The sequence below is a fragment of the Cryptotermes secundus genome, unplaced genomic scaffold, assembly GCF_002891405.2.
Source record: "Cryptotermes secundus unplaced genomic scaffold, Csec_1.0 scaffold188, whole genome shotgun sequence".
NCBI classification, from domain to species: Eukaryota; Metazoa; Arthropoda; class Insecta; order Blattodea; family Kalotermitidae; genus Cryptotermes; species Cryptotermes secundus.
In genome coordinates, this window is record NW_019738872.1 from 343767 (window position 1) to 368274 (window position 24508).

Here is a 24508-nt window from a genome sequence, read left to right on the forward strand (position 1 = left end):
TTGTCACTACCTGGAGGTGAGTGGTCAGCTTCACGCTCTGGTCGCTTTACCTCTGATTTTCTTGCTAGGACCTGCCACAATCTTTACTCTCAAAAACTTGAGCCTAGGACAGCAAGCAATAAGCACCTTCCTGTCACACTCTGAAGTAACTTGCAGTTCTAGCAAGCACAACATAGAAATTTGCAATGCCAACTGTCATATCTACAATGTTGTAGTTGGAAACATGCATGATGTGTAGACATGTCATACCCACTACGATACAGAGTACCGCATGAAATGTTAAGATGTCATAACCATTTAACTGCTTAATAATGTTAAGGGTAACATCCATGTACTTGATCAGTTAAGCACCAAGCCATGAAGATGTACAGGGAAAGTTTCACTATTCTTGACCTCAGCACTAGATGGAGGTAAGTGGTCAGCTTCACATTTTAGCTACTTTACACCCCAGAAAAGAGCCCCAGTACCCATTAGACAGGAGGCCGTGGGGACCCCAGAGCCAGTCTGGATGCTGCAGAGTAGATAAAAATCTCATCCCTGCCAGGAATTGAACCATGGCCATTCAGCCTAGAGCCTGTACCTACAATAATGCATCTACAAAAATATTTTCTGGCAACAACCTCATAATTTACCAGCAATTATACTGAAAATCTTTTAGGTGTGAATGCAAGGATAAAATTAAAATGGATGTTAAAAGAGATGGGGTTGGAGGATATGGATGGGACACGTCTGGCTCAAAACAGCAAATAGAGGTAGGATCTTGTGAATGCAGAAATGAACCTTCAGGTTCCATAAAAGCTGGGAGTTTCTTAAGTCAATGAGTCAGTAAAAGCTTCTCAAGCGGGACACTGCTGCAAAGAATTAGTTTCAAACAGAATGCCATAAGAAATGCAGACTGTAAATATATACAGTACTGAGAGTAGTGTGTCTGCATGGACTGATAAAACACAATAAATTTCAATCTCCAGACCCAGCAACACTGTCAGCTGTACACGTTATTTGGTAGCAAGTACGATGAGATTTATGTTCAGCATATGACAGCATATAGTTTGGCAAGCAGTTCTGGGGAACTTATCACCTCCATCTTCAGGGAAGAAATGAGCAAAATTAGGAAAACTGGCAGGTTACACAGAAAAGGTTGGAAGGATCAGGTCTTAGACAACAATCACCAATCAGATCCTGGGATGGAGAGGTGAGGCACAGTGGGAACTGTTAACCATCACAATTACGGAGAATTAAGCAATTTTGCAGTGAGATAGGCTGCTCAGAAGCCCAGTGCTCCCATAGCATTGTAATAACAAACATTTGTCCCAAAGATCTGAAAAACATATATTTTCAGTTTTCCAACATCTTACAATCACAGGCTTGATTATCCTCATTTCATTTTTTGAACCAGGTGCCTGATTTTCATGAAACTTGATATCGACACTGTGCCACTGGAAACCATTTTTCTGTCCAATTTCTGACTAATCAGTAATAACAACATAGTAGATATATGAAACTATGAGGTGTCAGTGACAGTAGCAAAAATTCAGGGTCCTGAAATGATGTACAGTAATTAATCTTCAAAAAGGAAGCAACTTTCATTAAAGTATTTCTTGTTGAATGTAAAGAATAATGCAAAAGCAATGATACATTTATTTTAGCTTATTTCATGGTAATATCTAATGAAGTTTCCGATTTCATGGCAATACTTGATGAATGTCTGGATCTAGACACAGGAATGTCAGTGTGGAGATGGGCCATAAATATGCCTACTAGGCATGTGAGAGACCGACTTTTTCACTTCAAGACAAGAAAAATTTGAGAATTTAAAACATTTCATTAGTCAAGATGAAAATTTTCTCCAGAATGCAAAATTTCTCCCTTTAATAATTTTTAATACTAGCCACTTTTTCAAAATGCACTCGCATGTAGTACCATATTTAAAAATATAAAGGGCCATTTTCAATTTAAATCTATACATGTATTTCAGATTTTGGAAATACACTGGGCAAAATGCCAAAAAAATTTAGAGCATTTGGCAAACACTGCATTTACCTTTCAGGGTTAATGACGCTGCAGGATATAGGGTTAGCTGCTCTTATATAAATCTCACTATGGTTGGTTAGTCTGAGACGAAGTTATGATTGGACAAAACATAAGAATCTGATACTCTCCAATAGGGAGTGACCACAGGGTCAATTAAAAGTTGTGATGAAAAATGTTTTGACGATTGGGCATGTAAGGGGTGACGGAAGAAGCTTTAGTGACCATGTGGTTAATATAGGGGTGATGATTTTGGTGACAAGACGATAAAAATTTTTTCAGCAACCTCGTGTTTCACAAATTAAGTGATGGAAAAGATTTCAGCAACCATACGACTAGGAACAGTAGGTAAAGGTATCTATCCCTGTGACAGGCTGTGGAGGCCCATAGGGTCAATGAGGCGTGGAGTCTCCCATATTTTCTAGGTAATTGGCTCACAGATGGTGGTGAGGTTGTCAGCCTTATGCACCGGCCACCCTTCATCCCACCAGGAAGATTCCCGGTACTTATTTCTGTTAGGAGCTGAGTCAACCCCAGGGCAACAGTGCAGCTGGAAGGATTAGGTCAACTGAAGGAACAGTAGAGCTCAAAAACTTTATGTGGCATGCGTAACAAACAAGGATGGAATCTAAATGAAAGTTCGGGAGCTTGACGAGAGAAAAGTGACTTTACTCAGTGCCATAAATAAACAATGAACACTTCCTTCCAAACCCTTCTCATCTCATATCTTCTTCCAACAAGACATGTCAGTGGTATAAAATGTGAAACAAATACACATGAATGAAATGAGAATATTTAGTGTGCTACTATTTACAATATTCCTTAACTATAAGCTTTCAGTAAATACAGTTTTCTTACAATGTAAAAATGCGAAGAGTTATTTCCTGAAAGTCTTGCTAAATAAACTGATGAACAGGACTTCAGATTTTCTGCGATGGACTCACGATTTATGACACCATGATGACGTTTAGAACGATTCCACTAATTTATTCAGCTTATACTGAAACAAAAGCACAAAAATTGGTTGTAGCTATAAATGTGGAATTTTTTAAAAAAGCAAAATATTTTCAGAAAAAATAATGCTTTCATGACGGAGTTAAATGTTTCTTCCAAGGCTGTCATCACTCTGCAGTCAAATGTTCATAACATACATTAAGCATGTGACTTTTGGAGCTTTTGTGCCATATATATATTCTTTCTTCATATTTCTCTACTGGACACTACATGTTTCGGCCTAACTGGCCATCTTCAGGTGTGTAGGCTGTATGGTTAAGGGTTCTGCTGCTCACTGTAATGTGGTCTTCTTTCCTCCTATTGTAGTTGCCTCTGGTTATTTTGGTTATGTGGGTTAACATCAGTTTTATTTCAGTGTCCTTGGGTTGCATGTGGTTGCTTTTGGCTTTGTTTGGTTTGTTGGTTGTGGCTTCCTTGAATGTTCTTGCTGGGGTGGGAGTTCTGCTGTGTGTGGGTCGGCGTCATAGTCTTTTGTTGTGGGTAGTGTCCGGTAATGGAATACAAAGAGAGAATAGTGCATAACATTGCACAGAGATGGCACAAAAGCTCCATAAGTCAGATCTATATAATGCAACAGGATGCTTAAATATAACACATATTAAGCAGCATGTCAAGTACAACTAAACAATAAACAATGGAGTGTAGTTTTATACACCAATCCTACCCAAGTAGCTTTCTTATCACCTTATATGAAAACAGAAATGAAACGTTACAATCCAAATGTCTTAAAGCATGCAGTCTGCCAATATGATCTTCACAGTGAACTGCATAAAACAAAATCAAATTCCTTATACAAAGTGTACATGAAGCCATGAAAATGTTCCAATAACAATGCCACTGATAACAGTACATTTTCCAGGTAGGCGTGTAGTCTGCCTCATGTACGCTACTCTAAATCAAAACAGAAGATAAATAAACTTTGTTGAAAATCAGAAGCACTAGAAAGCAGCAGTGACTGTTTCTTGGGTGGGTTATTTTATGATGCTTTCAGTATCACGGACTATACAGCATCAAATGTTAGGATGCTATGAATAACAGATTGGAAAAGATTTGGAAGAAGTGGTCAAGACCTAACTCATGTACTATCTAAGAAATTACCTGGAAGAAATGAAGAAAACCCTGAAAAAACTTAGTAAGTATTCCTGGTGTCATGACCAAATTTATTTTGAGAGCCTCTGCTGAACATGAGTGGAGAGCATTACTGCTAGACCAGTCTGTTCACTGTGGTGAATTTGAATGGAAGAGTGTTAGCAGAAATTTCCTGACAACAAGCAAGCACAATTGATCACTGAAGGTCGCAGTGCTAGGGCCAGTTTTATGGCTCACCCCTCATACTCAAGTTTAAAATAGTCGGAGGGAGAGAAATCAAGGATAAGTGGTGGTTTACATATGATAACAATGGCTATATCATGCTGAGGTGTACTGCCTTCAAAAAACGAAGGACAAATGAACGTTAATAGGTTTTCTATGTGTAACACTAGGTAACAGCACAGTCCGGCTTCATGGCAGTCTAGGTAGCAGACAAGCATGTGCAAGTTCAGAGGCTGGTTTCAGTAGTCCAAATGGTGATCGTCCTAGAGGAGTAAACTACCAAAGAGCAGAGATCTGTTGTGCATTTTTATGGGCAAAAGGACTTTATGTAAAGGAAATTCATGAAGAAATGTTTCCTGTTTACAGTGGGAAGTGTTTGTCACATAAAGCGGTTCACAACTCGGTGGCAAACGTTTTGCTGATGAACAGGTTGAAACAGAGGTGTGCAAGTGGCTGAGACAACACTCAAAAGACTTCTATGCTGTGAGTTTTGATGCACTGGTAAAGCGGCGGGACAAGTGTATCAGTGTTGGTGGAGGATATGGTGAGAAAAAAATGTTTTTTCTAGGTTCGAATATCACATGTTTTACATCTTATATCCATTTGTGTCCTATTTACTGACTCTCGGTATTTTAGACAATAGAAACATTTAAAACAGAATACACCATTCTAGAACCACAAATGTGTGAAAGCAAGCAATGTGCTACAGACTTCAGATGCTCCTCTCTTGAAAACATTCTGTGGGGGCTATAAAAAATGTCTGACCAATTGAAAGCTTTTCTTAAAGTAGCTTATTATGCTGCACAGTACAATGGGTCACTTTCCACTTTCAGGGGATTACAATGATTTACATAGTTTTTGTTTCCTAATGTCTGATAGCATGATTTCAGTGTGCATTTTTAATGCTGATAAATTTAAAAACAGAATTTTGCTGTTACCAACAGATTTTTAAAGACTTTCAAAAACTGCTTCTTATGCATGCTTATAGTTACTGTTTTAAGAGTTTCCTTGTTCTTTTTTGCAAAACTTATTTCACTATTTTTAGTCTTTTATTTTTTAATTTAACGGAATAGCATTGAAAAATAAAACTCATAACTTTGAAGTTATATAGTCTATCTGCAAGTCAGAGCTCGCAAGACACTGTTGTCTAGTGCTCACTGAAAATAGCAGTAACTTTGCAGTTACGTCATCTGTGTACTAGTTCAAACACGCACAAGCACTACACTGCTCTTTAACAGTTTATTCTTTTCTGACACTTCAGGTGTTTACATCAGTGGTTGAGTGAGTACAGAATTTCATTATGCCTCAAAAGTGTGTAAATGATGCTGACAGTTTTTTTGTTTGTGGTGATGGTATGCTAAAACTTAACTGAAAGACTATAATGGCCCTGGGGTTCACTCAGCCTCTAACAGAAATGAGTACCAGGAATTAATTAAATAATTTTCCTGGGGAGTAAAGTGCAGCTGGAACGCAAGGCTGACAACCTTACCACTATCTTTGAGCCAATTGTCTAGATAATGTGGGACCCTCAACGTCTCAAAACCATATGGGCCTTCACGGCTTGTTACAGGGATAGCTTTACTTTTTACCATAACACCATTAACTAAGAAATCACATGAGCTCTACTTTTGGTGACCAAGATAAACCTTGGGCTCCTCATGTTGTCTATGCCATATGTGTGATGTGTTTGAGAGGATAGCTGAAAGGTTAAGAGAAGTTTATGCCATCTGCTGTTCTAATGGTCTTGGAAAAACAAGATAACTTGACAGACTGTTACTTCTCTTTAACTAAGATACCTGGAATTTTTTTGAAATTTAAACATAGTATATAACATCCATTACTGCCTTCTGCTGTCAGACGAGTGCTTCAGAGTCAAGACCTGCTGGTTTCCAAATCACCTGAGAAATGGACCAATGATGATCAGCCAGTCCCTATGGAATAGGGTATCAGCAAATCCAGACTTTTAGACTTCTACATCAAATGAACTGCATCATATCTCCCACAGGAAGCTCAATGATTTACTATGGGACTTGAATTTATCTAAGATACAAGGTGAATTATCAGGATCACGACTGCAAGGCAGGAGACTTCTACAGAAGAACACAAACATTTAGACGTTTCATTACCGTCAAGGAGACACTGCTCAGTATTTTTCTTCAGCTGGTGATTTTGTTCACTGTTCATATGCTGATAATGTCATTGCTGCATTAGGACAAGCTCACAAAACCAATGAATGGAAGCTTTTGTTGATTCATTGAAACATTGACTAAAAGCAGTTTTACTTCACAGTGGAAACAAGCATCCCTCCATACCAACTGCCTGCACAGAGCACATGCAGGAAATGTACGAAAACATCAAAAATCTACCTGACAAAATTATCTACAACAAGCACTGTTGGAACACATGAGGTGGTGACTAGAGAACAGCAGCAGTCTTGTTAGGCATGTCATGCTGCTGCTGTACTTGTGACAATGGGATACCTGAGCTACAGACATGCATTACTCTGCGAAACACAGGAAAAAACGCCAGAAACTGATCCTAGGAGAAAGAAATGATGTTCATGATCTTGCAGCTGACACTGTGTAAGTACTTCTACCGTCACTCCATTTTCTCAAAGTCAGAGTTACTGGGCTTTCAGACTTTGTACATCATCCAGTGTTCTAAAAATGTTTCGAAAATTTGATGTTTCAGTCCTCATATATATACATAAAAATAAAGTGGCGTCCATTTGAAGTAGATTCTTCCAACACACTGTGACAAGTCAGGCAAGCAGCTGAAAGTCTTTAAAACAAAATACAAAAATGTAAATACTGCACAATTTAGGATGGCTGGCCAGCAAAGTTGACATGCTTCCTGCACTTGCAGATTAGAAATATGTCACAGTACAGTAAAACATAAATATGATTTTATTAGATTCACTGCTACCATTCAAAATATCCTTTTTTGGCTGGTTTCAAAATGTCAGATCAAAGAATTTGTTCTGTTCCTATATCCAAAGAACAAGTGTCAAGACCCTGACTTGAAATATGTTGGGACAAGTGGCTGAATTACTCACACATGGAGAAAAAATAAGTTATGTTAATGTGAGGAAAGTTTAAGAGATACGTAATTTTTGTTAGGTAATGCTTGATTAAGCTGGGCTTGGCTGAGGTGAATTACATAAAAGTGTGACAGAGTCAGTTCAGTTAGATCTGCCTGACATGATTTCAGGAACAATGAGAAACTTCAACTAAGTTTATGTAACTGAGGTTCATCAAGGAACCTTTTGGCAAGACATGGGAACTATTATGTAAATTCAGGTAAGGTGAGATGTGTTCAGCTTAGATAATTATTATTATTATTATTATTTTACTGCAATTGGGTATTCACCTAGTGGCAGCAGATCTTACACTGATACAGATAAGGAAAGATTATAACTTATAAAGGGAACAATACAAAACAAAGTACATACAATAAGCAAGATACAGATAGTGCAAATCCAAACATATAAAGATATAAAAGGGCACTTGCTTGTGTTCATTTCAATGAACTTGAACAAGGGCACTTCCATTACTTCACTTGTTTCATTCAACTCTGTCTAAGGTCTCTATTACTTGTAAAGGTACACTCAGGGAATGTGAGGGCACTTTGTATCTGAATGGACTGGGTGGATTTTAGGTTATTTAACATTGCTTTAGCTTAGGTTTAAAACAGTATATTATGTTGAATTAAGCTGGCATATTAAGAAATTGGGAACATATTTCAAATACAAAGAAATATTTCTATGGAAATGCTGAAGATTTCTCAGATTATAACCTCGCTATTTTCAGAGGAGGTATATTATTAGCCATTTCTGTGCAATGCATCCTGTTGTGTATGTATATTCTGTGGCTTTAGTACCATCATATAACAAATGTGGGTTTGATTGGTACATAACAAAATGATTGAGTTCGAATAGAATAATAAGCCACCTCAACACATACCACAACTCAAACTTCAGCCACATACTTCAGTCATTCACCAATATACCAACCAGCTAAATCAGAAAACACATCATAAACAGGTAAACACTTCAACAAAACATAGTTAAACATTAGAAATAAGAGTCTAAAATTTAATCCCTATTCAATGGGTGCCAGGGACTTTTCATGCAGGTAGAGTGGCCAGAGTGGGAAGTGACCACTCATCTCCAGCTAGTGCTGAGGTCAATAAAACATGGGTCTATACATCCATTCATCCATTCCCCCAATATGTCTTCATAGCATAGTGCTCAACTACTTAAGCACAGGGACAAGTTTACTTTCTTATTACAACAAAACTTCATTATTTCAGCAAAAATAAAAATCTGATCATGTGAACATTTCTACAAATAACAAACCAACCATGATATGAGAATACCTTCAGTTTTTGATATATCATGAATAGTGCAAAGTTAATGAAAGACACACATACACCTAATATTTACTGACTTCTGTAACATACACGACATCATCTCCACATTCCATTGCACAAAAATTTATCAAACACAACGTTGCAGAACCACAGCACAAACAATATCAATTCACAACAGTATACTGAGTGTCATGTAACTACTCAAATACAACATACTGAACATTCCCCACAATACCATAAAAACATAAGTACAAAAAATCACAATTATAACCTAATAAATCATAACAGGTATAAATACTTCATAACCTTACCTTTCGTTTACAGATAAAAACATCTACAAGAAAATATGAAGACAGTACTACCAATTTACTAAGTACATACAATTACAAACCAAAATCCATAACCACAAAAATATTCTTTAAAAAGCAGTTACAACACAACACACACACCTATTAACCATTCAGTGATGGGCTCTGTACATTGCACACCAGCAGATTCTGTCACATGCCACCAGGGTCAGTGCAGGGCACCCGTAGTTTCAACTCGTATTTTGAACTGTTGTTTTTCATGTAGAGTAATTCTTTTGGTATGAAATTAAAGAGGAAATTTCATACATTCGTTGACCCATTTTGAACTTCCTGCAGCAGAAAGTTGAGAAAGTTTTCTACCTCAACAGTTTGTGCGCTTAACCTGTAATGTATGGACTTNTCTTATCATACAAACCTATCTCTGCCTAGGGGAATCGTTATGAACTAAACATGTTAGATCGATACTGTGTGCTGTCCTGCATGCTGATCGAATGAAAAGTTGATTATGTTATATTTTAGCGTCCTGTTGCACTGATTTTCCTCCATTATTTGTATACAGTGGCCGTCTCGTAGTGCACTCAATTTCACCTNAATAATGGAAGAAAAGTTGATTCTCTTAAGGCATATTCTGAACTGTGCTGCTTCCAGATTGGTATTTGTAACTACGAGAAGATACATGGAGAATCTACAACTTTGAAACGTGATGTTGACTCTAGAAGTGTGTTATGACTGCTATTGTAGCAAATGATAAACAGTTCACTATATGAAGATACCACTGTAATCCCCTTTGTTCTATAAATATGCATCATGCAGTCTGGTTAGCCAAGGCGAGCCACGAGCAGTGAAGCGGCCAGGTATGTTGTGTCATGACCAGAGGAGAATATATTTACTTGCAACTGAATCAGAACAAAGTTTTATCAGATTCAGAATTAGACACTGAAAATTGATGTTTGTGCTTTTCTCAATTCTGTGGTAAATGACAGAATCGAGAATAGCACAAACATCCACTGGGAGAATATGCAAAACTATAAGGGACAAAAAGAAAATTTCTGAATGCGGTGATAATATGTAGGAATAATAAAGGAAAAGAATAGATAAATTGTCAATCAGAATTCAGTTAACTGAGGGACTCTCTGTGAAATATGCTAATGCTGTAGAACACAAAGTGCTGGGTCGACATTCATCAGACAATCAGTGGCCACCCTAAGAGAAATAAATTTTATAAGCAAGATTCTACCAACTGCAAAGAAATCAAGACCACAGAAGTGGCTTGTTCTGTGTTAAAAACTGTGTACTGGTATGACGCATGTGACATGGGTCTCTGTGTGGAATGTTTTCATGACTAGTACACCCAACTGAATTACTAAGGTAATATGATACTATCATTCATCATTTTTATAGGTTTACTGTGCCAAAAAATAATTTTAAAGCAGTGTGGATCAATACACCGATTCTATATACATTTCTGAACGTAGTGTGAAAATTAGAAAAACAAAACTCCAGTTTTTCCCAATTTATTACACTTTTAAGTGAAATGTTGCACTCTCCGATTTAAATATTGAAATATCTTCTGGCATAGGAGTTCAGTAGGAATTCAAATGCCCACCGGCAATGAAGGGTTAATAAAATTTGTTACCTTTTTAATGTATACTTCATATATTTGCTCTCAACACAAAGACCATTAAGTTCAAGACAGTGAAAAATGGATCCATTCTGATCATATTATTCAGCAATAATGTAATATGTTTACTGTTTATTTATACACACTTGATGATGGTCAGCTGGATTGAAACATGAAGATCGACTGCTATAATGAATTGTTTGACTTATTATCCTACTTGAATTCCATAATTTTATTATACACCAATCAAACCCACATCTGTTGTTGACAGTACAAAATCCACAGAATGCACATTATTAGCTGTTCATAACAAAATAAAATGGACATATTAGCCTTCTGAATGCTAAGTAAACTCCCTATATATAAAATACTAACACTTGCTATTCTGCCATTACATACTCTAAAATTCACAAGCTGGTAGTAATACAGACTACAAGTACCAGACAGCAGCAACAAACAGCAGTGAAAAAGTACTAATTTTGGTACTAATTTCAGCTTTTGCCAGAAGTTTACAATGTACCTCTAGACAGTATCTAGAAACAGTGTATAATGTTATTCTGTGAAGTTTAACATCTTACTACAAATCTGTCTTACCAGAACTTCTCAAGTTACTGAGGTTGGGTATTTTTGACTAAATTCGCTTTTACAGCCAAGTAATATTGCACATGCATAGAAATTGTCTCAACCAATTTTATGCTCCAATAACCACAGAAATTTCCAATCAAAATTCAATATGCTTTATGCTAATAAGTAAATAATAAATCAACTAACTGCAAGAGATTAATGCAATGATGACAAAAACAATGCCCTATTCCATAACACATCATATTATGCTACATAAGGAAACATATGAAGGAGCTTTCTATCATGTTTTAATGCAGAAGACTACTCTTTCCAATTCCCATTCTGAGAGACAGGAACACAGAATTCTCTTGATAATTATTCCCCACGTTCGTTTATCATCCTATCATCAATGGTGACAGCAGCTTAAAGAAAACATGCTTGCAGTCCCTCCACTTCTCATCACACAACACACATGTGTGTGTCTGTGTGATATGAACTTATAAGAGAATGTTGAGAACACATGAACTATACCAACCAAAACAGCATTAATCATTCAAATGTACCTCTGTTTACAGCCTTAGCCAATACATGGATGATCTGATGCGATTGTAGTCAGGCAGGTTCTCAACTGGACCAACGGCTGCCACAGCAGGGCATCGGTCATAGATGTACTTCATCGCAACTTCTTGCACATCTTTAGCTGTTACCTTCTGCAAAATGTGAATATACAAAGTATCACTCATGACTGACTGGTGCGTATGCACAGACAAACAAAAATCCAAAGCAATGCTCATAATACATAAGCTAAACAGATGAGCTCTGTCTCAACATATGTGAAGAGAAAGGGGACACTTGCTTGACTTCATCAGAGAATCAGAAAGCACCTCTCAGGTTGACAGGGTTAGTATGATGTATTGCACTTAAGATTTCTGGGCTTTTGATATCGTTCATCACCTACGTTTATGAACAGAACACTATGTTTTGTAAATTGGATCTATTTTTAACACACTGCATTCTATTCACAACACCAGATGATGAAAAAGTGTTTCAAACTTGTGACACTAAATGCAATATATCACTGTGGGAACACCTTTGAAAATGAGTTATACAACCAGCATAAACCCTGAATATACCGTCCAGTGGTTCACAAAAGTTACTTTTAACGAACTCACTTAACTAGCGCCTGCTCGCCTTGTCACAAGAACAGAAATAGATTTTGTTTCTGAAAAGCCACACTCTCTTTGGGACATTAGATAACTGGCAAAGTACAAAACTTAGTCATCCCAAATCAAGAATCGTAGTTAACAAGGAACAGTAAATGCTTACCACATAAATACAGGAGAGCAGAGAAAGAACGATTATTTAAAAATTGGTATTGTGAATATCAAAGTTACAACAGGGCAGTTCCATCATATTAAAGAAAAACTCTGAAAGCTTTATTTATGCTACATTTTATACCAAGCATATACAGACATGTGCATGAGCCAAACTCAGTGATGATGGAGATATCTGGAAGCTGGTTGGGCTGCGTGCTTGGCAGAAATAAATGTTTGAAAGGAAGTTCTAAATGATTTAGGGCAAACCCCCTCCTTAAAAACATTCTGTAATACGTGGAACAGTTCCAAGCAACTGGCAGCATAAGTAAGGGTGGAATCCCTGACATAAACTGGAGGCCATATGGCAGGTTTCTGCTAAAGTTCTGTGAAAGCCAGAGCAAGAGGTGAGATGAGGGCCCCATATCCCTCAGATCACAGAGCAAGGAGTGAGATGAGGACCCCATATCCCTCAGATCACAGAGCAAGGAGTGAGATGAGGGCCCCATATCCCTCAGATCAAAGAGCAAGGAGTGAGATGAGGGCCCCATATCCCTCAGATCACAGAGCAAGAGGTTAGATGAGGACCCCATATCCCTCAGATCACAGAGCAAGTAGTGAGATGAGGACCCCACATCCCTCAGATCACAGAGCAAGAAGTGAGATGAGGACCCCATGTCCCTCAGATCACAGAGCAAGAAGAGAGATGAGGACCCCACATCCCTCAGATCACAGAGCAAGTAGTGAGATGAGGACCCCACATCCCTCAGATCACAGAGCAAGTAGTGAGATGAGGACCCCATGTCCCTCAGATCACAGAGCAAGAAGTGAGATGAGACCCCCATATCCCTCAGATTACAGTGCAAGATATCTTGACATTCTGTGCATACAAAAGCCTGTGTGTTACAACTTTCAGAGGAAGATTATGTAGCACATGAGGAATATGTTTGTCCCCATGTTACAGAACATGGATGAGGATATCAAGTAGATGAGATACCTTGTCTTCTCTGATAAAGTAACATTTCATGTTACTGGGAATGTGAACAGGCACAACTGCCACATGTTGGGATTCCAAAAATCCCCATGTTGATACGAAATATGAAAGTGCAAGAGCCAAAGTGAATCTGATGTGCCACAGCACATGACAAGGTCACTTCTTTTTCACCGACAGCACCGTCCCCAGTTTCAATTACCTTGATATGCTAAAACTGTATTCAGTCCCACAAATTAAAAAAGTGATTTCACAGATCATATTCCAAAAAGAGAACTGCCACATTGGACTTCAATGCCCCAAACATTTCTGGACAGAACCTTCACCCAAAAACTGATTGGAAGAGGCAACCCCACAATGTGGCCACAAAGATCTCCTACTGTAAAACCCATGAAAGTCCTCCTCCAGGTACATAGTAAGGACCAGGTGTACCCCACAAAGGTTACTTCTGTACAAGGACCGCATTGTCTATGCTGTGGAAGGAATCCGACCACAAATGTGTGACAATGATTTCTGCAATTTGAATATCAGATGGACTCTGCATAAATAACACAAGGGGCCAAGTTGAAATACATTCAGGTCAGGTAGCTTTAAGGTTTTTTCTCAAATGGTGAAAATCACTTTCGTGGCCAGTACTGATTTTCATAATAACATTTTTAAATTCTTACTTTAACACTCTGTATATATTTAATTATTCTTGCACATTAACATGCAAGGTCAGACAATTCTAATTCCAAGTGTGATACAATCTGTATCCTATGATGATAATTATGCCAATCATAATATTATATTTCAGCATCCTGTTACAGTGATTGAGGATTTAATCTGCAGAAACAGTCTTGAAGGTGCAAATTCTTGTTGTCATTTTTATATAAATTATGGGGCATATGGTAGCTAGTTGGTTGAGGCACTATTCTACAAGCCTGAAAGTCATGGGTTTGAGTAGGTATGGGGTGAATTATTTTCAGTTTACCTAATCCTTTGAGAAGAACTATGGCCCTGGGGTTGGCTGAGCGTCTAACAGAAATGAGTACCATGAATCTTCCTGCAAGGGATAAAGGGCGGCCAGCGCATAGCTGACAACCGTACCACCATCTGTGAGCTGAATGTCTGAAAGAAAATGTCTGGAGCCTTGATGTCTCACAACCCTTTGGGCCTTCATGGCCTGTCACAGGGATAGCTTTACCTTTATATAAATTATACTTCTAGACATGTTTCGACCCTATAAGGTCATCATCAGGTAGATGCTTTCATGTAACTGTCGCACCGTGTTTCTTTTCTATTTCATTGTTCTACAACTTGGTTAAAACTAGTTCCAAATTATTCATGAATTGTTATTAAAACATATCCTTTGTCTTTTCCCTTTTTCAAATTGGTACTCTGCGTTTCCAGTATTTCCTGTTTTTTTTTGGGGGGGTTATGTGCAGAGTGTACAGCAGTTCTGTGTTTGAGGTCTATATTGTCCATGATGCGGTATTCTGTGAACAGACAATATGTGACTGTGTCAAGTTTTCTATCTGACGTATGTGTTATTTTGTATATTTGTACTTATGTGTGAATTCCCTGGATGGTGGGTGGTTACTGACAGTGATAAGTTTCTTGGTTACCTACACAGCATTGTGCTTCAGTCAAGTGCTGCTATCTAGTAAAGTTGGTGTAAAACTAAAGCTATCCCTGTACCAGGTCGTGAAGGCCCATAGGATTGTGAGATGTTGAGGGTCCCACATTATCTAGACAATCAGCTCAAAGATGGCAGTAAGGTTGTCAGCCTTATGCGCCGGCCACGCTTTACTCCCCAGGAAAATTGTTTAATTAATTCCTGGTACTCAATTCTGTTAGAGGCTGAGTCAACCCCAGGGCCACAGTGCGGCTAGAAGGATTAGGTCAATTGAAAAAAATTCAATGACCTCATCAGGACTTGAACCCATCTTTGCACAGCGTGATTGCTTTCTTGCCATTATTCTGCAACTGCCAACTCCAGAGACTCCCTCATTTCTCTGCTGCAATTGCCAACTCCATAGACTCCCTCAATTCTCTGCTGCAACTGCCGTCTCCAGAGACTCCATCAATTCTCTGCTGCAACTGCCAACTCCAGAGACTCCCTCAATTCTCTGCTGTAACTGCCAACTCCAGAGACTCCCTCAATTCTCTGCTGCAACTGCCAACTATCTTCGCAGAGCTCAACTCTAGGCTAACTGCTCACATGGAATTCAACTCAACTGTAATTCTAGCTGTGAGATCCTCGTTATATAGCCTTAGGAGGGACCCACAGAAAACACTGCTTCCTCTATTGCTGTGTTGATTCACTGCTGCGTGCATACATGTGCATTCCTCTGGTGCATGTGTACAGGCCATTACCTAGCAATGGCTGTTTCTCTGTCTCTACAGTTCTTGTTTGAGCGAAATATATATATATAAATGAAAAGAACAATGTTAAAGTGACTTTTCACTTCATTTAAACACATCTCTTATGCTGTTATGATAGTGTGAAATATTTTGCAACTGGGAAAATCATGATGTCACCAGAAATCACGTCAGGGGAAGGGGAAGACGCAACTCTAAACCAGTCACATGACATGATACACAATTATACATGCTATTGGACTGATAACCAAATTTGGAGATGCCATCTGATGTATATGTCTCAGTGGCTAAAGCTATGTGGGGAATGTGAACTTTATACTAGTCAAGGGTAGGCCAGAGAGGCTGGGTTAGCAGGACTTTTATAGACTATAACTAACTTCAAAAGCAAAATTGTAAGTACAGTTAGAGCAAAAATTTAAGGGAAAACAGTGGCGGCTAGTTATGAATTAGTCAAAATGCGATGAGAAAGCCCTCATTTTATGAAATTATTTTCCATATATATAACATTAAGAAACTTCCAGAAGTTTTTGTTGCTATGACGAAGCAATACAAAATGGAATAAAGGTTTAAATAATTATGCAGATATGGTAATATCTCTCCTTCTTTGAAGTGACTATATGAAAATAATGAAGAATAATTCAGCAATCTTTTCATCAGCATTATCTGAAATGAAGAGTTACAGACTACTTAAACTTGTGTAACATCTATTCACAATGAACTGCTAATTAAGAGGTATCCTTTACAAGCTGAAGTCCTGCCACTACTTTCTGCTTATCCTCAAGCATGCATCACTCATATTCTATTTACAAGCCCCACCAACATTCTTCCCATAATTTGCAGCACATGCATATACGTGAGAATGAACACAATTTGAGCAACAGATGTGTCACATAACGCAATTTAAATTGCATCAGCAGAACATGTCAATGCTTTCCCCAATCTTTCCTGCATTCAGATTACATACTGTTCTGATCACCAGACTGGAATACACACAACTTCTTGGCCACCTTAGGTATGTAAGCAATGACTGTTAACCAGCCATTATACTTAAATATAAAACATATTTGTATATTACAGTAGTGACAAGTAAATTGTGCATGAATCTCTAACTGTTTATCTATCAAATGTCACATTTATGTTACCACACTTGTAACAAAATAACCCTCTTCATGAGACATCTGTAGTTCCCATGCCTATGACAGATCTCATCACATTATGCTTATATCACAGGCAGAGATCATGAAGTGAATTTGATCAATAGGAACTGACAAAAGAAAGGACCAATATCAGTTTGCTTACATTTAGTATATACCATACATTCTCTGTGCGCTTCAATATGGTAAACAGTGTTAAAGTTACACTACACCATCTTCCCATTTTGCTTTTTGCTGATGAGATGCTGGCTTCACACAGACACCTCAGTGACATAATTATGGTTCTTCCAAAATTTTCAGCTGGCACTAACCGAATCACAGTACATGTTTGATGTGACAAAACCTGCATTGCAAGGAAGGAATGGTGCAGTGGACGTCACACGACGTACATTTCTCAGTGGTCAAAACTTGGGAGTTCCAAGCTGTACGCAGTTCGATCTGGAATACATGGAATGTAAACATTCTCCTAGACAAGGACAGAACGGAGAGCGAGTAACAGCACTTTTACCAGCTAGTAGCCATAAATATGATGGCTATTTGGAAAGCAACCTCATGTGGGCTGTTAACAAAAGAAGCAAAGATAAAGAAATTTGTACTCCTTTCTTTTGCGAGTAAACATTAATAAAATTATCTTCACACTGTACATCCTACTGCGTATCCCGTACATACAGTTAGGTTAGCCATCACCACAACAAAGTGACATGTTTTCAGTATATCCTAGGAATATTTTGTATATTTTTACATATTTCATTTTGATACTCATATTTAACTCGAGGCACAATTCTGTATCACAGAGTACGAAATGTTGCACCAATATGGATGCATATTAGCAGTTCCATGGCCCTAGACATATTCACATATCGCTGCCTGATGATGGTCCTATGAGACTGAAACATGTAGCAGGAAATAAATATTTCAATTGTAAAATACTGACTGACTATAAATCACTTTGTTGTGATGACTGCTAACCTAACTACATATATTAACAAAATTAGTTTTGCCTACTCAGTTTGTGCCTGTGGGAGAGTCATAATGAGATTGTTGCTTTATGTCCGAATTCAGTCTTCGAGGTGTAGGGTGCATGGTTTATGTCACAGGCATGAAAACTATAAATGGTATGGATCCTGCCCTGATGTATCACGAAGAGGGTTATTTTCATTACAAGTGTAGTAATGTAAATCCATCATTTGACAGATAAATAAACAACTAAAATTCAAGTACAGTTTAGGTACAGTTTATTTATCACCACAATATGTATGTTATAAGCGTAATGGCTGATTCATAACCATCACTTACATACGTCAAAAAGTTACATCTATTCCAGCCATGGAGTTACAACAACCCATGATGTCCCATATGATCATACTTGTCTAGTTAAAATGCTTTGTGTGTTACATCAATTACCCAACCTCAATATAAACTGATGCATTTATCTGCACATATGTGCACATGTAGAGAATTACTGACAGGAAGTGGATGGAACTTGGGGGAACACAGCACATTGTGAGCATAACATGAGCAACCTTCAGAAAATAGTGCATGGAACTTCAGCTCCTAATTAGAAGTTAGGTGTGTGTATTAGAGGGAATGCAAGATTAAGAAAATCTTCAACTCTTTAGTCCAGTTGATGAGAATGTTGTTTTATCTTTTATTATCTAAATCTTGGTGTCATATTGTATGTGTATTATACATAATTGGAAATTGGAGGACAGACTTGTAGTTACACTATATTCTCAGATACTATGAGTATCTCTTAAAAGGAGCATTATTAAAAACTATATAAATCTCATAACATTGAGGTTTCACTGTATAAAATAAATGGGGCATAGTTGCACTCCACCAGACCTTTCATGCTGGATGTAAGTTACAAATGGATATAGAACTTAGATAAAGAGTACTGATTTGAAAAATGCTTTTCTTTCCCTATCTCCCTGTACATTGAGGCAATTGTCCCATCATTTCACAAGCCCCTGAAAACCAGCAGAATAAAATTCTTTGGGCTGCTGTCTGAACGAGGCAGTGACTGGGATCACAAAGGCATACTGCTCACCGCATTCCAGCTTCAAGGACAAACCGTAAATGCCGACTCCTACTGTAATATCCTCAGTAAATTTGGTAAGGCCATTCAACGGAAGTGACCAGGACTCCTCACCAAAGGTGTGTTGCTCTTGCATGACAACATGCGTCCCCATACTGCCAACAAGACAAATGAGACGCTGCGAAATTTCAAGTGGGAAGTCCTCAAGCATCCTCCGTATAGCTCCAACCTTGCTCCAAGCGACTTCCATTTGTTCGGCCCTCTTGAACATCATCTTTCGGCTGAACATTTTCACAATGATGAAGCTGTAGAAAGGGAAGTCACTAGCTGGTTCCGACAGCAGCCCACAGAATTTTATGCTGGTTTTCAAGGGCTTGAGAAATTATGGGACAAGTGCCTCAATGTACAGAGAGATTATGTTGAGAAATAGAAGCATTTTTCAAATCAGTACTCTTATTTGTTTAAGTTCTACATCCACTTGTAACTTACTTATTCACTTACCCTTATATTTTGGTATTCAGAGGGTTAAGGCACCCAATTAATTAATTATATTACTACAATTACTCACCTCAATTCTAGATTCTAATTCATGAAGGGGAATGCGACGATTGTAACACAGCATCTGTCGACCGATGTCCTCACAAATAGGGGTTGTACCATCTAGTTGGAGCAACATACTGGTCTTCAACAGATTCCGGGCTCTTTCTACCTCACTCTCAGTTACGCTTGTACACAACCTCATCCACTCAGACTGAACATTGTAAAGCATATCCTACAAAAACAAGCAAGGAAAAATTTAATTAGCCTCATCTCACTACTTTGATCTTTCAAGTAAAGTCTTTCCATTAAGTTTGTCCACTAAATTTATTTTCCCCAAGTGTGTCTACCTTAACTCAAACTAAACTACCCCAGCAGCCCTGGTCCCCCCCACCAAAGTTAGGCTTTACATAAGTTACCTCAACCACATATTTCAGATTTCATGACCTTAGTTGCACTTCAAAGTTTGGGTGTTCATATCAACATGCAAGGCTGCAGCCAAAACACTGAAGAGTAGTGAACAGTTAAAAAATGGGTTTCAAATTTATGTTCTAATTTAAGGCAGCCCCTTTCATTCTTACTGAGAATCAAACAAATATTTGTTGGTGCAACCCCAATGTGGATGCACCGTCTCACCTCACACTTCAAGGGATCACACACAAAGTATATTCCCCAAAGACCCGTGTCTGTGTAGCACGTGTTGAAAGACTGAAAGCTGTGTGCAAGGTTGCTCTCAGTAGCTGCAGTGGCTAGACGAGATGCATTGTTTGTTCCACCACCCTGTGATCGATCCCAAGCACCAATAATTGTGTTGGCCACCATCAATGGGATATTGTCAGAATCAGGCCAACCACATGCTTCAACAGCGATCGCAATGTGTGCAAGTGGCATTGAATCATCCCGCACTCGAATTTCAGATCCTGTAAGAAATATTATAATACAACAAAGCTAACAAACAAGAGGATTCCTAAAGTGAAGAATCATTTGAGAAACTGAAGGTAACCTAAGGAACTCCATTATTTATGGAGTTACACTATTCTGATGATTGCCTCAACATCTCAAAACTGATTCATCATGAATAAGAGCTGTAAAATTCTGGTCATGGTACTGGAGAAAACCATACCAATCGCCCCTACAAGGGCTTCAACATCTGGCAGTTAATTATGTTACTTTCATGTACGCATGCAGTTAAGTCTCAAGAAAATGAAACGCCTAGGAACTAAAACATCTTACTTTCATGTTGAAGGTGATAACCAGGGCCCGGATTTTGATGACATGTCATCTTTTTTCCTTGTACCCTATGCGATGCTCTTAAATATATAAATCTCAGATATGAGCTGCTGGTTACAAAAATGTAAATTTTATAGGTGATTTTTTGACATTTTTAGGTTTAAGGTCATTTTTCATTTTGGGGGTAACGTTTTGGTAAATTTTGGGGCTTTTAAGGGTATTTCTTGTCATTTTTGGCCATTTTAGGGAATTTTTCTTCATACGTTTTCTGAAATGTGAATAATATGGAAGCGAAGTGTTCTTTCTTTCTCTTTCTCCTAAGCGCTCTCGACAAAGGCCATAGTATACAATAACAGGTTGTAATCCTGGTCTGTCCTTTCTGTTCGTTTTGCGGAAGTGCTGACAATACATAACATAAAACAGGGTACTCACACTACAGCTCTTTGTACGAAGCAATTTGCTTAGTTACACATACTTCTAGTTGGAATCTCTTGCTTCATATGACATTGTTGTTCAATAAAACTCCTTCTGTCTTCAGTTCCTCGCCCTTGACCATACACATAAAGATACAGTTGACGAAAGGTTCTTGGTGAGAAAAGTTCAGTTCTGTCATGCGCTAGAGTGATTAATTTTATCATGATGCCAAAAGCAAAGCCAACTAAATCGTGCCATTAAAAGCAATTTGTAGCTGAGTTTGGAGATGATATATTTTCAACACACGGCGACATTTTATACTGTAAGATGTGTGACACAAAAGTAGCGGCAGAAAAAAGATTCACGGTACAACAACATATCGGCCGCGACAAGGATATACGAGCAGTGCAAATTTCGAACAAAAAGAAACCTGTACAAATGTTACTGCAACAGTGTTCATCTGGAGGTGGAAATAAGTAGTCGGATTTTTTCAGAGATCTGTGTGATGCTCTGGCGTCCACAAATATTCCGTTTTGGGCTCTGAACAATGGAAAACTGAAAAATTTTCTGGAAGTAAACTGTGGTTGTTCTATCCTGGATGAATCCACACTCAGGAAGAACTACCTTTCCCAGTGCTACAACAGTATCCTGGAAATGATTAGGAATAAAGTGCATGGGAAGATTTTCGTTTCCATTGATGAGACCTGCAATACGGAGGAGGCTTGCTATGTGGCAAACATCATCATTGAAACCTTGGAAATTGGCGGACCAGGTGAAGTGTTTCTGCTTATGAGTGAGGTGCTAGAATCCGTTAATCATTCCACAATTTGTATACTCTTCAATAGGTCAATGTTTCTACTGTGGCCAGAGGGTATATGACATGACGTCTTGCTTTTTATGACTGATGCAGCCCCATATATTGTAAAAGTAGGCAAGTCAATAAAGTCGTTTTATATGAAATTGGTGAATGTTACTTGCCTAGCTCATGCACTGCACAGAGTGACAGAGGAAGTGAGATCAAAATTTCCTCAAGTCGATGCTCTTATGTCGAAGACGAAGAAGATTTTCATCAAGGCTTCAGCTTGTAAAATTCATTTTAAGTCTATGGCTCCTGGTGTTCCACTGTTCCTGGAACCCATCATTACAAGGTGGGGAACATGGATTGATGCTGTAATTTACTATTGTGATCATTTTCAGGTAGTGAAAAACACTGTAGGTTCAATGAAGATGGAGGATACGAGGGCAATTGAAGCTGCTCTAGACAGTTCTCGTGCATCAAAATGGAAGGACAGCTGGCCTTTATAAAGGCAAATTTCAGTTCCTTGACAGAAGGAATCCAATGCTTGCAGGAGAAAGGAGCAACGCTAGAAGATTCGCTTGCTCTGGTGAAAAAAAAAGTCAGTGATTTGGAGAAAGTGTCAGGGAACATTGGTAAAATGGTGTCAAGAAAAATGAAAAGTGTTCTGGATAAAAACTAAGGTTATGAAACATTATGCAGCATTTCTCGAATTCTGTCAGGAGAGTCCTTCAGCACTTTCAGTATTGAAGAAAAACTTACTGCTAGTGATTTGGTACACTTCAAGTACGCTCCCATCGTGTCTGCAGATGTGGAAATGAGTTTCTCCAAGTACAAGAATGTGCTGTTGGACAATAGGTGCTCTCTCACTTTCAAGAATCTCCATATGTTGATTGTCATCTATTGCAACTCTGAATGAGGCAAGACTTAAATGTTGGAATATATACCGTACATGTACATTTGATAAGCATTCTAACACAACAGAAAAAATCATATTAAAACATTTAGCTTCAAATTCAATAAATATTGCTTAATTTTCAACATAAAAACGAGGATGAACTTAAAAGAGTAAAGATGAGTTCAGTGTTAATAAAGATTAAAAATACATTTTAATATAATTAGTAAATATTCTGACATATTACATTTTTGGGTCATATTTTAGGTCATTTTTCTGGATCGTTTCGGTCATTTTACACGTCATTTTTTAAATATTTTTAGGTCATCAAAATCCAGGCCCTGGTGATAACAAATAACAAAATGTTAAAGGCGCAGCTATTCTTGAACTGCTACACAAATCAGGGTCCATCATCATCATCAGTTAAGTGACGTACATCATTACAAATTTACAAGATTCTATTTTCAGCATATATTGGTGGGAAATTCGAACATACTGGATCAATAATTTTCTCGCTGCATGGCAGTGGGTAAGTGTGGCTAATGTGAAGGCACTCTATGTGTACAGTATCACGAAATTATATTAACATGCTGTATTATTTCTACAAGGACCTATCCTATTATTCTGGTTTCAAAATAATGCTTTTCTAATATGTTTAACTGCATTCTGCAGTACTGATCCATTCTCAGTTCTTTGAAAAAGTCTGCTCGGTAGACAAACTCTAATTTATGCAAGCCTATAAATTCTGACACAACTACAGGTGATATGCATTTTCTTACTGTCCTTCTAGGAACACCATTATTACCAGGATTTATTCACCAGTTGAAAAACCTATTTTTAACTGTTCTCAGCTACAGTGAGCTCACTTGTTCTGCTCAGCAATCGCCATCTAATAAAAATAATAATAACCAGTCACATGACATATCAAACCCCTACCATCTTTCCTCATCTGAAAACATGACTCATTTCTGAAGAAAGTCGTCTTCTGGGTTTTGGTGCCGTGTATTCTTCGTTTTGGCCGACGTTTCGGAGGAACGTATCGCCTCCATCTTCAGAGCAGGTGAATGGCTTGTGAATGCAGACAGCAGTAGATGTGATGATTAGGAAGTGAAAGGCACTGCTATATATACAAAGTAGGCAGGAGGGTGGTTAGGGAGAGCGGACCAATAGGAGCAGTGGAGAATGATTAAGGCCATATATGGTGTTGTGTGCTAAGGGGGGGGGAAAGTCCAGTGAATCCAGGAAACTTGAGGTCAATAGCACTTGGAGGTTGCGGTTAGACAAGAAGAACCGGTTGGCTGGGGACAGGCTACTGATGTCAATGACATGATTACAAGGGACAGGCTACTGACGTCAATGACATGACGAAGCCCTTTCCAGAGTCACAGAGTTTACCAAATACCATCGGTATCTTATGTTCCCAAGGAGTCAGTGCTCATGCAGCACAATGTAGCTTAACATCCTACACTGCTGGCTGAGTGGTGTGGAAAGTGTCACTGGTAGGTTGCAATAGAAATAGGAAGAAAATGTCAAGAATGTTGTATGGGCCTAGAGAGGGG

The 24508-nt window shown here is 38.3% G+C and overlaps 1 protein-coding gene across 1 annotated transcript in view; it reads right to left on the minus strand.

Moving 5' to 3' along the window:
• Positions 1 to 2676: 2676 nt before the first annotated feature.
• Positions 2677 to 24508, minus strand: part of LOC111871085 (mitochondrial-processing peptidase subunit beta) — a 42808-nt gene continuing 20976 nt past the window's right edge. The window contains exons 6-9 of the mRNA XM_023863872.2: positions 20251 to 20534; positions 19646 to 19849; positions 11781 to 11927; positions 2677 to 3028 (exon numbers count right to left, since the gene is read on the minus strand). Coding sequence (XP_023719640.1) covers positions 11787 to 11927; positions 19646 to 19849; positions 20251 to 20534 — 629 coding nt within the window. The 3' untranslated portion in view covers positions 2677 to 3028; positions 11781 to 11786. The remainder of the gene's footprint in view (positions 3029 to 11780; positions 11928 to 19645; positions 19850 to 20250; positions 20535 to 24508) is intronic.